The 16,081-nt window shown below is 40.7% G+C and overlaps 1 protein-coding gene across 3 annotated transcripts in view; it reads left to right on the forward strand.

Annotated features, from left to right (window-relative positions):
* Positions 1–10,605, forward strand: part of HERC4 (HECT and RLD domain containing E3 ubiquitin protein ligase 4) — a 29,998-nt gene extending 19,393 nt beyond the window's left edge. Inside the window, exons 17-26 of one of the 3 annotated variants that reach the window (XM_062496572.1) lie at positions 767–790; positions 1,314–1,412; positions 2,550–2,717; positions 2,819–2,962; positions 3,807–3,973; positions 4,762–4,828; positions 5,040–5,122; positions 7,527–7,710; positions 8,273–8,375; positions 9,230–10,605. In XM_062496572.1, the coding sequence (XP_062352556.1) occupies positions 767–790; positions 1,314–1,412; positions 2,550–2,717; positions 2,819–2,962; positions 3,807–3,973; positions 4,762–4,828; positions 5,040–5,122; positions 7,527–7,710; positions 8,273–8,375; positions 9,230–9,438 (1,248 nt within the window). In that variant the 3' untranslated portion in view covers positions 9,439–10,605. Of the gene's footprint in view, positions 1–766; positions 791–1,313; positions 1,413–2,549; positions 2,718–2,818; positions 2,963–3,806; positions 3,974–4,761; positions 4,829–5,039; positions 5,123–7,526; positions 7,711–8,272; positions 8,459–9,229 lie in introns of all 3 variants that reach the window. The other 2 variants (XM_062496574.1, XM_062496573.1) reach the window with 2 other exon arrangements.
* Positions 10,606–16,081: the final 5,476 nt, after the last annotated feature.

Genomic DNA, 16,081 nt, shown 5'->3' on the forward strand with positions numbered 1-16,081 from the left:
TAGGACTGACACTGCTCAATATTTCAATCTGTCAGTTAAAAAGCAATGTAGAATGCTGTCACTGGAGCCTTGCCATGTCAAAAAAAAGCTAGGAATGTAATAATCCACAATAGGAGGACATCCAGAATAATCAGAATTGCTGTATTAGACAGGTCCAGGCAATGAGAAAGCTGCAGCTGTCCTGGGTAATGAGTCAGGAAGTGTAGCAGGGAACTACAGGGGCAGGTAACTGATGGAATTTTCTACTTGGGATTTAGCAGCCACAACTGAGATAATTAATTCCTGCACCTGTAAACAGAAGAGTGATAAGTGGGAGTAAATTAATGACTGTGCAGAGAATTAGTGAGTTGGATAGGTTTTTGCACAGTTCCTTGACTTCAGCTTTGAAAGAAGATTGTAAGTAATTTAATAAGTTTTCTCTAGCCATCCATATTTTTTTCTTTGCAACAGTACCAGCAGATGTCATCAATATAAATATGTGGAAGTAAACATTTTGAATGTGTAACTTTTTTCATCCAAGCAAACATGATACTTTAACAGCCCTGTTTTTAAAGACTGATAAACAGGGTGTTTAAAGACAAGCTGGTGTTTAATAAATTAATTGGAATGTTTATGGTTAATGTTTATTTCACAGTAAACCTTCTCTTGGGGGAAAGCAGTGAATAAATTTTTTTTTAATTCTACATCAGAGATGAGTAATTAATGCAGACACTAATGCTGCTTTTTCATCTTAATTGTTGCTACCTTTGTGCAAATGCTGTCATAGGATGTCAACCATGGATTAACTGAGGTAAGATTGGTTGCAATCTGATTTCTTTTGAAGAATGTAAGGAAATCAGAAATGTGAATGTCAAGGATTGTCTGCTGTGTTCTGTGGGAGTAAATCTTCAAATTAGCCATGGCTGTAATCTGAAAAAAAACCTTTGTGGTGCAAAAAGATGTAATTGTCTGTATTGCAAATTGGGAACAGCAGTTGATAAAAAAAGGGCTACTTTTGTACCCACTAGCTGCAGTAACAGTTCTGAATTTCAGATGTGCTAAGTGAGAGTGTCGTTTGTGCCTGGCTTGATTTGGTTTGGCTTGATTGAGTTTTGTTTGATTTTTTTGTTTGTTTGTTTTTGGCTGAAGTACTAAACTATTAAAAATCCACTTAATGTTCCTAAGATGCTTTGGTTCTGCATTGATGATAAGTCAAGGTTGAGTTCTCTTTCCTGTAAAATGGATATATTAAATGAGTGCTACTGCAAAAGCTTTTTTAACCACGATTGTGACTTTTAAATAAGCTGAGCATGACATGATTCTTTTCATTCCAGTTAACAGATATTCCTGTTATAATTTGCACATACCCATTTGTATTTGATGCCCAGGCAAAGACAACTCTCTTGCAAACAGATGCAATCATACAGATGCAGGTAGGAGGCTTAGTTTTTTATGTTACAAATTCATTATTTTTTCCCTGAGTTGGGGACCTTGGGGGTTCCTGTTGGTTTTTGGGGGTTTTTTTGGTTTTTTTTTTTTTTTTTTACTCTTTGTAGTATTCCCTCTGTAAAAATGAAGGCTCTAGTTTTAATCTCAGGGTATGTACATAATAGAGAGCAGCAGGATCACATTGAAATTAGACTGTTCTGTAGTTGCCATACATTTCCAAGGAATTTCTTTTCAGTAGTGAGATGGCTTTTTTTATGTGCTATCAACCCACAGTACAAGTGCAAAACCCCCAAACAAGCAGTAATAAAAAACCCCAAACCCACAACCCAAACAAACAAACACTGAAACCCCAAGCACCCCCCACAGCAAACAACCTCACCTCCCATATGAGCAGGCTTGGAATATTACCTGGGTCGTTGATCTGAGTCTGGAAATAACCAGATGATCCAAGTCCTGCTCAAGTAATGGACTCATGTAGGAAAATACTAATTAGCTCTTGTAATTAATAATAAATGTTATTTCATGTATTTAAAATGTATATGCACAGTCAATACCAACATCTGATGGATTCAGGGAACTGTTCACATTAAATGTTTCCAGTAACAATATTAAATAGTATTAAAACACACAAATTCTCAAGAGCTCTCTGCTGTATCCAGAATATTTGCAACAGCATTTTTCTTTCAGACAATTTTAAAACAGAAATTATCATGCAAGTTAAATAAATTGCTTTTCATGCTGTGAATTAATTTTTAATGTATGTTTGTTTTCATGCTATATTTATTAAAGCAGCTTACTCTTTATTAAACAGCTTGCGCTTCATTAGATGAAATGCAGGATCTTTTTGATTCCTTTTGTTATCCAAGGTATTTTGACTGGAATGTCAAAACCTGGGTTCTTACACTTCCCCTGAGCATTAGTATTGGTGAGAGCAATGAGTAAAGGAAAAACACTTCATGAAATCATATACTTCCTGAGATAAAAGGGATACAAAGAAAATTGAGGCAAATTAGTTATTCCCGTTTGCACTTTTGCAGAGAAGATTGTCCAGGAGTGCTGGACAATTAACACTGAGAGGAATTTTTTCTACCTACTGACACTTTCACTTCGTTTTTCTGCAGATGGCTGTCGATCAGGCCCACAGGCAGAATTTGTCTTCTCTCTTCCTGCCAGTATTTGAATCTGTCAACCCCTGCCTGATACTGATGGTCCGGAGGGACAACATTGTAGGGGATGCTGTGGAGGTCCTCAGGAAAACAAAGAATGTAGATTACAAGAAGCCCCTCAAGGTATTGCAGCACATACTGCTCTCAGTGATTAAGGATGTGTTTGGGCAAACCTTGCTTTACAGTCTCTTTGCAGTCTTTGCTCACTGAGTTGTGTGTTTCAGGTTATTTTTGTAGGGGAGGAAGCTGTCGATGCTGGAGGTGTTCGCAAAGAGTTTTTTTTGCTCATCATGAGGGAGTTGCTAGATCCCAAGTATGGAATGTTCAGGTATTACGAGGAGTCCAGGCTGATCTGGTTCTCAGATAAGGTAGGCTCTGATCTGTAGTCAGTCATTTTAACTTACAGTAATTACAGTAATATTGTATGAACATTGTACTCTAGGAGCTGAAGCAAGTATTCTCAGGAGAAATGTATTTTTGTCATTGTTAGGTCAAAATTTGCTCCATTCCTTGCTGTTCCCCTTTCCCCATTCCTTGTTTACTCCGTACTGGTTGTCCCCAAGCCAGCCAGGTTTTTTAGGAAGAAGTAGCCAGAACAAACTTAGTCCAAGAGCAGAATCAGGAAATCAAGGTGGCAGAGACAAATTCTTGAAGTGGGCTGTTGAACAGGTCTTCCTGTGTGCAGTTGTATTTATGGGTGATAGGTGATCATGGAGTTTACAGGACTTGTCAGTCCCTGTTCAGGCAGCACTGACTGGGGTGGCTGGATCCTAAATACCTGAATGGTTACATTTCCACAGGTGTGTTTAAAACCTTGGTAATTAATTCTGAGGGTGTCAGTAATGAACTCCTCCCTCTTCCTCCCCAAAGTTTTTTTTTTTTAAAAACTGCTATCTTTAATCACTGAACAGTGCAATAGGAAGTCACTGACAAAACCAGAATCTTAATGCAATATGGGTCCCCTGTAACATAGATTATGTTGCAGTTCAGCCCTTTTAATTTTAGGTAGAAAGGATTCTCTTCCCTTGGATTTCAGTCTCAGCTAGTTAAACTTTATCCTGTTTTCCTTGGTACTTACAGATACATACACATTTAAAGAAAATATTAATTAAAGTCACTCAGATTATACTGTACTGTACGCTTCTTCCTGGACTCTGCAAGGTTAAAATAACTTCTTTATTTTAAACCATCTTGTCTGTTTTCTGTTCTTAGACCTTTGAAGACAGTGACTTGTTTCATTTGATTGGTGTTGTCTGTGGGCTAGCAATATATAATTTTACTATTGTAGACCTTCATTTTCCTCTGGCTTTGTACAAAAAGCTATTGAATAAGAAACCATCCCTGGATGACTTAAAAGAATTGATGCCAGATGTTGGCAGGTAAGAAAGAAAGAAAAATGTGTGCTGTTGGAAATTAGTTTTGAAATCAACAACTTTAAGAACATAACATTTCTTTTCCACAGTAACTGGGTAAACAGCTCACAGTAAATTGCAGCCCTCGTGTCATTTGATACATTTGGCACTTGTTAAACATTCGTGTCTGTGCTTGGTGTTAGTGATTGTCCCTCCTGTTCTATGGCCCTACAAGAATTTTAAGGGGAAAAAAAACCCTGGAAATTCAAACCCCTTGAGTTTTAGCCGTCAATTAGACTTAAGTCTAAGTGTGAACATAGTTTCAGTACTGAATTAAATCCATCAAGAAGATATTTTTTGCTTATTTCAGGAGCAAATACATTCCAAATACTTACTGTAGGGACTAGGGATTTGAATAGTGCTAGCAGGTAGGAGACTCAGATGGGCAGGAAAGGATGCTTGATTGCCTTAGTGTTGTGGATGCCACAGTTTTCATAGATTCTAGGAGAAATCAAAGATGTTAATGAAGGAGACAGTCGGTGATTTTTAAGTACCAACTGCCTCTGCTTTGGGAACCCCTTAGCTGAAATCTTAAGATAGGAATGTTCTGTCTTCACTGTACCAGGATAATGAAAAGGAAATGATTGCTTGGAATTTCTCAGCACTACACAAGGTGCAAGTCAATAAGATAATAAATGAAATAACAGTAGAAAGATACTTCTTAAATTTGAATTACCAAAGCATAAAGAACACTTCAGGAAAATAAATTCATCTTTCTTTCCCCTGGTGCAAGTATTTTGTAACTTATTTTGCAGGGGAATGCAACAGCTACTGGACTATCCAGAGGATGACATAGAAGAAGCATTTTGTCTTAATTTTACTGTAAGTTTTATATAGTGTTTGAAGTATGTCTTGCCAAACTCACACCATCAGTTTTAATTCCCTCTGATGGAGTGTTTGAACAAAAGCATCAGCAGCTGATTCCCATGAGTTTTAGCTCCTGTGTCTGCCATTCATGTTGCTCTTAATTAAGTGGTGGGAAGAAGCACTTTAATCAATAAACAAGATTTATACTGTTGTTTGTTTCAAATAGATCACTGTGGAAAATTTTGGTACAACAGAAATAAAGGAGCTTGTTCCTAAAGGTGCTGACATTCCTGTAGTCAAACAAAATAGGTGAGTTCTGTGGGTTACAGGGTATTTGGTGTTGCTGTCTGCCTTGGGAGTGTTAGTGGGCTGCTGTAAATACCCTTTGCTGTTGGAGGCAAAACTACTTTGGCTGTTTTCCCAAGCTCTTCTCACATATCTTGTTAAAATAGCTGTTGCCTTGTGCTGACACGGACAAGCTGTGGCTGCCCCATCCCTGGGAGTGCTCAAGGCAGGCTTGGACAGGGCTTGGAGCAACCTGGTGTGGTTGAAGATGTCCCTGCCCATGGCAGGAAGTCAGACTAGATCTTCAGAGGTCCCTTCCAACCCCAGTCACAGACATTTTACAGGATTAAAAATGTTTGTGGTTCTGTTGATGCCTTGGAGTGGCTACCTAGGAGAGAGGCTAGACAAAGTTAAGAGAATAAAGTGGGCATTTATGCAAGGCCTTCAGTAGATACACCCTGGGCAGCCAAAAGCCTTGCACAGGCTGCACCCAGTATGGACAGTGGTCACCAGTTCTTCAGACAGATACAGGTTTGGTCTGATTGCATATCAGGGATGAATCCTCCAGGGGTTAATTACAGCTTCTGGTAATGAAGTCATATTCCCCCAGTTTGCTCCCCCCACAATTCACTGTTTATGCTTTTTGGGGCCTGAGGCTGTAGGGTGTTCTTGGGATCACAGGCCAAGAGGGATTGTTTTGTCCAAAATGTGAAGAGAGTTAACTAACACTTTGTATGGACTTTAGAGCTATGCACTAATGCAGTATAGGATTTGAAAATATAAAAGCTAAAGTCTTAAGGCATCGCTGCAGGAAGCTGCGTGTCATTGAAATTCATTGAGTAATGATGAGAACTTTAAGGGCCAATATTGCAACTACTCATTCATACATGAATATTATTTCAGTGAAGTCTTCCATTTTAGAGTAGATAACATTGCATAAGTTAATCCAGTGTTATTGTCAGAAGAGTGTGTGACAGGAGGGGTTTTTTCCTCAGTCAAGGATTCTGTAACTTTTATTTATAAAAACAGCCTTTCCTGCCCTTTGTGCCCTTTCTGCTCCTGGAGGATAGGCAGAAAGTACCTGATGATGCTTTTGTCCCCTTTTTACAGAATTTTCCAGTCTGTTCTTTAAACTTCATGATTTCTCTGTGCTTGTACTTCTCCCAGGGTAAAGGGAGAATTGAATGGAAAGAGCACACTCCATGAGAACTGCACGCACATGGAAAACACCGTAGCTTTGCAGTTCTCTGTGTAGGTTTGATGTTCTGTCACTAAGTGACTGTGAAATTGGAATTGAATTATGGAAAAAGTTCCAAGGTGTCTGTGGAATGCCTCCTGCATTGTACTACACATTGTCTTGCAGCAATGAAGAATTCCTCTTTCTCAAGCTCCAAATATTCCATGATGCTTCAGTTAATTTTATAATAGAAAGAAGTTTATCGCTGTGACTTCTCCCTAACTTGCACTGTTAGTGTTACACGGGTTACCTGCCCCTCTGCAATTACACGGCACTGATGAGGGAGATCTCATGGAGTGCTGAAGGGGAGGAGTGTGGATCACCACTTGGGTCATCTCCAGCATTTTCAGTGCAACGCCTTCAGTACACGTGTCGCGTAAATGTGTTTCTGTGATTCTGTAAATTACTGGTGGTATTACTCAAAGACTGGGGGTGGTGGTGTTGAAATGAATTCTCTTTCCATAGTGAGTATGTGTTGGTAGGATAGCTATAATGTACAACTGAGGTCACTGCCAGTGCAGAAACTAAACAGTGTTCACTGGCACTGATTTAAAAAAAATTATCATAAGTACTGTATCACATCAAGAAATTGTAGATCTCCCTTAAGCGCTGCCGAAGATGTTTGCAGCAGGATCTGAGAACTCCTTGTACCCAAGCACAGAAATCACACCATCTGTTCCTCTGTATCCCAGCTCCTTGGCACTGGTCTTTCTCCTGTGTACCACTCAAATGTCCTTTTGAAGTTGATTTGCGGTTTTAATGCGAATATGGTAATCTTTTTAATTAAAAAAAACCAAAACAGAACAGTGAGTTTGATCAGTGGCTTTCAGGACACTCCCTGGAATTCAGGCTTTCAGCTTGCTGCCAGTGAGTCCAGTTCACTGCAAAGCACACAAATAAGGGAGATGTTTGTAGTACCTGAAGTGTGTAACATTAAATGTTCCTGCTTTTCTGTTGCAGACTCTGCCTTTGGGGGTGTGGTGGGGGAAATACATTCATGTGCCATTTGATCTTCACTGGGGTTGTAACATGAAGCAGACAATCCAATATATTAGGCTTCTTGTTGCTTCATTTTCTATGCTCTGTTCTGCACAGGAGTGGCTAAATGGCTGCTGCTTTATTGGTAGAAGGATGACATGTACTGCTTCCTCCTTATTTCCTCAGCATAATTCTTTCTTTCTCTTTGTGCAGGCAAGATTTCGTAGATGCATATGTGGATTACATCTTCAATAGATCTGTGGCTTCCTTATACAGTGCATTCCATGAAGGCTTCCACAAAGTTTGTGGAGGTAAAGTTCTTCAGCTCTTCCAGCCCAGCGAGTTGCAGGCAATGGTGATTGGGAACACAAATTATGACTGGAAAGAGCTGGAGAAGGTAAGAACCCTAGTTACCTATTGTTTTCATATAATTCTAATTTCAGGGTGCAAAAGCAACTAGGTGTCCTCTTGAGCTCCTTTTTGATTAACGTGATTCCTGTTATTTATTGACATCTTAAAACATCAGTGAATGAAGATCCTAAAATATTATTTACCTTCCTGCTTTAACTTCTTCCATCTAATTTCTGGAGGAAATCAGACTTAGGAGAGAGGCAGAAAAATCCACAGAACCCAGAGGCAGCTATACAATCTTTCATGTTAGACATGAGAAAGTGAAGTGATTGCACACAGTTATTAAAAGTAAATATTCTTGATTGCAGAGCTCAGTGAGATTTGGTCTCTGTTGGGATTGAAAATGCTTTGCAGTACAGGCTTCTGTCCCTGTATCAAATTCAGACTGAACTGCTGAAGAAAGTGGAGTGAGGAAGGTGGTAGCAGTAATGTGTCACTTGCTGCATCCCTTTACACAAAGTGCATCCATTCTGCTGCAGTGTCAGCTTATCCAACTGTTCTGTGTTGTTCTGAGGGTGAGCCATAACCCTATTTCCTGCTCATTTTAGAATACAGAATACAAAGGAGAGTACTGGGCAGACCATCCTACAATTAAAATATTCTGGGAGGTTTTTCACGAGTTGTCTTTGGAGAAGAAAAAACAGTTTTTGTGTAAGTATTTGAAACTACTTCACAGAAGTTTCTAACTGAACAGGATCACTGGGATTTCAGGCTCTTGCTGTAAGAGGGCAGATGTAAGTATTTGTCTGTAATGATGTGATTAATTATTTAGGAAAAAAAAAACAAACACATAGTAGAGGAAATTGATTGCTTGTCTGTGATTTTCTTGGGGGTGTCCCGAGTCGTTCTGAGTGATGGGTAGTTACAGATAGCAGTAGCTCAGAGGAGCACTGAGAAAAAAGAAAAGCCATCCCCCCAAAACACCAACAACCTAATCTCCTGCTGACATTTGTTTAGTAACTGGGATGTTTTGACATATAGTTCACATACTCCAGGTTTTTCACTTGGAGTTGTTACTGATTGTAAATTTGTCAAGGTACTGATAGAAGTGGAAATGTACAGATAATAAAATAATCAAAATTTGCTGTGAGTGAGGATTTGGTTAGAATAGATCACAGAATAGTTTCCAATTCAAATAAATGACTTCTTTAATAAACTAATTCTGTGTTTATGAGATTCATGGAAATGCTCAGTAAAGATGCAACCAGTGGATTTTAAGTTAGAAGGTTCTGTTGCATGAAAAACTTTATAATGTTTTTTTAAAGACTGGTTTCGTAGGCTAAAATGAAATACTTTCCTTTATGGATTACTTGTGTTACAGTTAGGAGCTCACATGTGGAAGGTGGAGACAGGGTTAAGTCATTATTCCCCGTTTTCCAGACTTCTCAGAGCTTCCGTGTGAAAAGCTGGAATGATTAAAAAGGCCAGCAATGATTAGAAATGCATATGTGACACAGACAGTGCTTGTCTTCAGCTAGTTGCAAGCCTTTGTTTTTCCTTGGCAGTGTTTCTGACGGGCAGTGATCGGATTCCAATTCTTGGGATGAAGTGTCTGAAATTGGTCATCCAGCCAACAGGAGGAGGAGAAGATTATCTGCCGGTAGCTCACACTTGCTTTAACCTTCTTGATCTTCCAAAATACACAGATAAAGAAACCCTGAAATCTAAGTTGATTCAGGCTATAGACCACTATGAAGGTTTCAGTTTAGTATAACTTGAGAAATGGAAGTTCTGTGTAACGTGGGATCATTAAGTTTTTGTGTCTTTCTTGTGGTGGTAAATTCAGTGGATTCAGTGATGCAGTTGATAATATAACTGATTATTTGCAAAAAATGTTCAGTGGTATGGATATTCATGGGAGCCAAAAAAAATACATTTCCAAAACTGAAGAACTGTCTTAATACATACCTTCTTGTACAGAGCCATGTGGATTTTGCCATCTTACAATAAAAAACAGAGTATTGTGAATGGGAGTCAAGTTTCACTAACAAGAATTAACATTTCACCTTATGCAAACAATTTGGCGTGTGAGTGCATGAGAGACTTGCTTCAGTTTTTCAAATCACTTAGTAGAAACATTTAACTTTTTCCCTGATAAATTCACTTGGTAACTTCTCATTTTGTAAATAATAAATTTTTGTGATAAAATAATTCTGTTCCAATAGCAGTATGGTTTCTATTGCTTGTAATTGAATATGAGCTTATTTTATGGCTTTTAACAAAAAAAGTGACTACTCTGATTTCTGAAGATATCTATTTTTCTGGTTTGTTTTAAGAACCTTAATAATAAAAGTGATTGTTTAAGAGACATTCATCTTCACAATGTACAATCCATGAAGCAGTCACTTAGTGCCGATAAAAAACCACATCCAATGGCATTTTTAATATGTGGATGGACAAAGCTGACTTAAGACACTGTTTTATTTTTAAGGACTGATTCTGTAATTAAGTGGACACGATTATAAGAGAGGTTAACTTATCATTTGAAGCCTCTGCAGTCATGTGTCAAGAATACAGCTTAGAAGAAAAAGATGCACCAGCCAATTGTTGCTGTCAAGAGGTTAAACATTTATTTTTAAATGCTGAAAGCGTAGTTTATGGTTTCTAATAGAATTTTCACTTTTTTCCAGATAAACGCATTTGAAATAACCTTTAACACCCCTCTCCCTTTTTCTTAAGATTTTATTTTTAGTATAATTGCCCTGAAACGATTGTGCTTAGCTGGACACTTTCGGATTTGACTTTTCCTTCTCTGGTTAAATGCCAGATTTTGTGGTGTTAATGCATATGTGACTTGCAGCTGTGAAACAAATATTTATTTTTTTTAGATTTTTAAATGCAGTGAAAAAATTCAAGCTGTAATAAAAGACTTGAATGAAAACCTTTGTTGGCTGATGTGTATGGACGCTTGCGGCACGCAGAGTTCTCAAGTGGAGAGCAACTTCCAGTGCATTAAACTGGAGAGTACAGCTAGGAAAAGCAGGGAAATGCTGTCATTATAATAAACTATGTAACATCCAGTTTCTCTGCTGGCAGTACATACTGAGATAATACCAATAGAAAGGTCAGTACAGTTGAAACCAGTCTGTTTCCTTAACACTGTTTTTGCAGCTTTCTCACACCATGTAATCTCTTAGTAATTTCTTTGTATGCAGCCCATATTCCATCTTTTCCGACATTTGTTACCTGGCTCGGAAATTCTCCCTCTTGCAAGAAACAAGAAACCAGCAAATGCTAAAGCAGCTTACTGTAGATATGTAATGGTTTAAGGTTTGCCAATTGTAATATATTTATCTTTTGTTGTGAAATAGGAGTAAAAGTAAAGCAAGCCTAAAACTTAAAAAGGGAATAAAGAAAAAAAAACTTTATTAACAACACAAAGAATAATAATAATAAATTCAGAAAGATTTTCAGACCAGTTCCTCTTTTCCCTTTGTCACAGCTTAACAACATACAGTGACACTTCAGTCAATTCCTTACTTAAATAATATTTTTCAGTTCACTTTAGGGAGAGGAGTTTCTTCTTCTTTAGCTATAAGGATCTTTCATCAAGAGAGGAAAGTTTTCTCAGTTTTCTCCTGACTCCACTTTTTTCATGATTAACTGCCGCCCGGGATGTGCTATCATGAATTTCCTCGCACTTCACAGCCTTCCCAGAGCTGAGTTGCAGGTCATGTTAAAAAGTCATGGGGTATTACTTTTAAGGATGAGCTACTTGAAGGCAAAAGTTCTCTTTAGCTCACTTCTCTCTTTTCATACTTCATTTCCAGGAAGAGAGATCCCCTTTTTTTCCCTCCGGGCAAAAGGATTCTTCAAACACTTTACACCTTGCTCCACCCCCCCATGTCTCTCTTTTTTTCATGGTTTAAAGGAATTTTTTTGTGTCGTACAGCCCACCCTTATAACTTACAAGAAGATATTTCAACCAGCCTTCATGGCATCTCCTCATTCTCCTTCCATCTAGAAACTTAGCTTTTGCTTCATTGACTTTGGTGTATCCTTTCTGTTCTTCTCCCTCTCACCCAAGGAGAGATGAAAGTCTGCAAGTCTTACCTGAGCATTATAAAAAAAAAAAAACCCTAAAATTTCACACAGAGGTTGCAGGGGCCGGGCCAGGCCATGCTGGAGCTGTGTCAGGATCTCAGGCCGCCCAGGCCACGCTGGAGGGGCAGGACGAAAACCGCAAAGTCCATCCAGAGGAGAAATGGGTGCCAAGGCCCTGGCTCCACGGCTTTCTTCCAGCACTGCCCGCCCCCAGCTCCAGCCGCAGCCCGGGGGTTCTCCCTCTGCCCTGCCCAGCACACAAAGCCCTGGGGGGCTCCCCGAACCGGGCCCGGCTGCCTCCCCCCAGGCCGTGAGGGCGGCAGGGCAGGGCCCCCCGAGCCACGGCCACAGCGGGAAAAGGCGAGAATCCAGCCATGGGCTCTGCTCCCCTTGGCCACTGGGGCCCCTGGTTAAAACGGGGCCCGGCAGCCTCCGGAGCCCAACCTTGCCCGGCCCGGGCCGCATTGCAAGCGGGCCCTGCCCAGGTCAGGATACTTTGTAAAAGGCCGGAAATTAAACAGAGCTTTCCCGGGGTTTACTTGCTTCAAACGTGATTCACGGCGCGAACCGACTTTTCCAATTGGTTTTTCAGGCTGTCAGCAACTAAACCTGCCTCCAATTGGTCCTAGCAATTCACAGAGGAACTTCTCATGGAGAAAAAACTTCCTAGTGTGCCCTCCCCCCAGGGTAAAACCAGCACAACATGCAAGAAGGAAAAAGGGGGAAAAACAAGCTATTTTGCAGTCGTTTTTGCAGGTAATACTAAAACACCATTTTTAATTATGAAGCACCAAGATTGCAAAGGTAGATATTCAAAAATTAGGAAGTAGGTAACGTAAAACTGTCTTCTTCCTTTTTCCCTTGTGCATTATTGCATGTCCAAGTGCTGGTTTTTTTTCCCATGGGGGTCATGTTTCATTTGATGCACACAGTTGGTGTTCACTGACTTTGAGGGTCTTAATGTGCAGTTGTGAAAGTCCAAGTGTGATTTAGTGCATATCATCCAAACCCCATGGTACTGTATGTATTTCATTGCCCTTTAAGACATTCCCTGGTTTTCACTGTATTGAATTTTCAGTCGATGTCAGTATTAACCTGAAGGATAACTAAAGAGCCTCATTCTCTAGAGGAGGGCTCAGAAGGAGAATCCAAGCTGTAATTCACTTTGCCCATTTTTGGTGCCCAATTTAGGATGCACTAGACATCTATGATGTCCTTCATTTCTGGTGTGCAGTTCTTGCTGACTAAACAGCTGTGGCAGGTGCTCTGTGTTGCTGCAGAAGTGTCTCCAGCATGAGGCAGACACATTTCTTACTCTCTTGGAGCATGAGTGGACATGAGTAAGCGTTGGGAAGAGTGTGGTGCTGCTGGAATGGTTGGCTTGGCATCACCTTGAGAGCCCACTGGCAGAGCAGGGCTAGAGCCATTTTCCTTAGGACAGCATTCACTTGAGAATTCTCTCTGCAGCTCTGGCCTTGGTTTTGCTCACTTCTGCAGCTGGAAATGGAGCTGGGTCATACAGTGCTGAATGCTCCTGATAATCTCACAGGTCTTAGTTCATTCTGTGCAGGGGGGCAGTGCCCAGCTCTAACAGTTGTCTGTGTAACAAGGTGAAGGACTTCTGGGCAATGCTAGAACACTTAATAGTCATGGCATTACTTGTGTCCAGCAGTTTAAGGCTTTGTGCACTGCTTGTGTTGCCCTCAGTTCGTGTGACAGTCACAGCAGCCCTGGGAAGCAGCTCTGCTGAAGCTGTGCCCAGAGGAGTGGGCAGCAGGAAGTGCTTGATCTTGCTCGGATCAAGTATTATTTTGCAGGCAATATTTGATGCTCTGCAGCAAGTAAGAAAGGGGGAAAAAAACATTTTATGTGTAGCTGAAATAGCCATGATGTTAGTGAAGAAAGCCTAGAGCCTTCCTTTTCCTCAAACCTTTAGTTATTCAGGAAACCTTGGGTACCACTGTTTAAAAGGGTAGTGCAAACAACTGGGGAATGACAGTAGTTTGGGCTTCACTGGGAGCACTTTACAATAATTAAAAACTTCCAAGTATTTTTATTTGATAATTAGATTAGCATTTGATAAGGATTCGGAATTCTCACTGGAGGAGACCAGTTGCATGTCAGACTTGTATCCATCTCCATGGTAACTGAAGGAGAGATTGAAGGAGATACTGAAGGAGGCTTGCTATTGCCAGAGCAGTGGAGTCATGGACTGGATTTATTGCACCTGTCACATTTGTACAGGGATGAAGACTGAATTTGCATGGCAGAACTATCAAGGCTTCTTGAACTACAGGTACAGCAGATGTTTGTCCCTCATTTTCCAGGGCAAAGCTAAGAACACAGTGTAGAACTGTTAAAGCAGTGAGCCTTAAGCATAATGATTTGTCTCCTTTGGCATTTTGTGGCAGTTGCTATTAATGAGGCTGTTACTGATCATAGAGCTTCAAGCTGTGGTATTCCCTTTAAGAGTGTTTATAAACCACTCTGAAGAGGGTTTTAATTCATTGCACTGCTCTCTGCTGCAATAAACTTGATTTATCAGTAATAAAATGAAGCTTAATGTAATCGAATGTAAATCACTATTAAAAAGAGCTTCTTAAAGGCACCCGAGGTTCTGCAGTTAAGGTAAATGCAGATAAAAGCTTTAATTTAATAGAACAGTTTTCAGCACTGGTAGAGAGTTGAACCTCTCAAGAGTGGCTGTGTTGGTTCTCTGTGTGCAACCAGATCTATGTACTTGTATATACTATGAGGAATTACCTTACTTGGTTTTTGCAGGGGAGAAAAAAGAAGAGGAAAACCAAAATATTTATTTCCCCTGACAAGTATCAGGGTCCCATTGCTTACCAAGTGGATATTTCTAATTTGCCGGGTCAGAGTGGGGTTTAAGTGCACTAATTATCAGCCTACCGTTCTGGTCCTTCAATCTGCTGTTCGTGTTTGTGTTGGTCAGGTCTGGAACAATGACTTCAAAACCCTTAGCTAGAGCTTGAAAGGTGTAAAGCATCTGCTGTCATCTGCCATCACCAGATTAATACAGCACCTTAGAGCCCCAGGGAATCCGCTGGACTGCCTGCTCTGTGTGCACAATTAATCAACAAAGTAACTCCACCGGCCATCATTTCTGTACACTTGAGTTCCCTGATCCTGTGACTGAGTCCTCAGGGCTTTTTTATTTTCTTGGGGAAGGGAGCCTGTTTGTGCCTATACATAGAATTTTTCTCTGGGCTACTAGCTCTTACACTGACTCCCTTTTTGTATGTTAAAACTCTGGAACTGCAGACCTTTGCCTGCCCATTTCTGCAGAAGTGGTGCATGAGAAAGATGTGTTGTCTTCTAACCACAAGGCAGCTGGATGGGAGGGAAGCACCTAAACCAAACTGACAATAACAGGCACACTAGAACTGTGCTGAAATACCACACCTACAGCCCTGGTGGTCTAAACAGTCTGAGTTCCTGCGTATCCCCTGGGTCTGAACACAACTACTGACTTTACAAAGCAACAAAATAAGGTGTGCCATGAGTGTCATCAGAACCCCCTGACAGCACTCGGCATCATTGTTTTTCTCCAGCCAAGTGCGCCTCAGTTGTAGTTTAGGAAAGCGAGGTTTGGGAATCTCATTCCACACGGGAGCTACCGGGTTAGTAACTTCAGCACTGTGCTGGTGGGGATCTTCTTCTCACCAATGCTCCAGGCTGGTCACACCAGCTGGTCATGAATCCTCACCTGTGCAGTGAATGTGTCTGCAGGTGTTCACTGCTTCCCTCCATGTGCCTGATTACTTGAGGAAACAAAAGATTAATGTAACATGAAGACTCCAGTTTGAATAGAGTGTAAAAGTCAAGTTTCCTTCCCTGTTTCGAGCAAATACAGCAGTGTGCCCAGGAGAAGGAACAGAGTTGGCAGACTGTAGCTAAACAACAGCTTCCAGTGGAAATTGTATCTGCCATGTATTTTGAAGAATTTCAAAGGTAAAACCGAGGTAATATTTTGTGGTCTAATCCTGCACAAAGTCTCTGTGGGTGCACCTGCTAGCAGCAGTGTTTGAGCACTCCGGGGTGCAGCATCTCCAGGAATTGGAGGCTGTCCGCTGACAAGGGATCCTAACGAGGTGCCAGGATTCCATTAGGACTAAGCAGAGGGGGAGGGGGATTGAGATAAGCAAGATCTGCAGTATCTTTAGATGAGGAAGCAGCTGGAGCAGCCCTACAGGCAGAGGTGTTAATGCAGAGGTCAGGCCCTGCAGGGATGGAGCAGGAGGGTAGCGATGCTCCCTCCGCGGGGTCTAAGGCCAGTTCTCCAGAGATTC

This window comes from Cinclus cinclus, chromosome 7 (genome assembly GCF_963662255.1).
Source record: "Cinclus cinclus chromosome 7, bCinCin1.1, whole genome shotgun sequence".
NCBI lineage: Eukaryota > Metazoa > Chordata > Aves > Passeriformes > Cinclidae > Cinclus > Cinclus cinclus.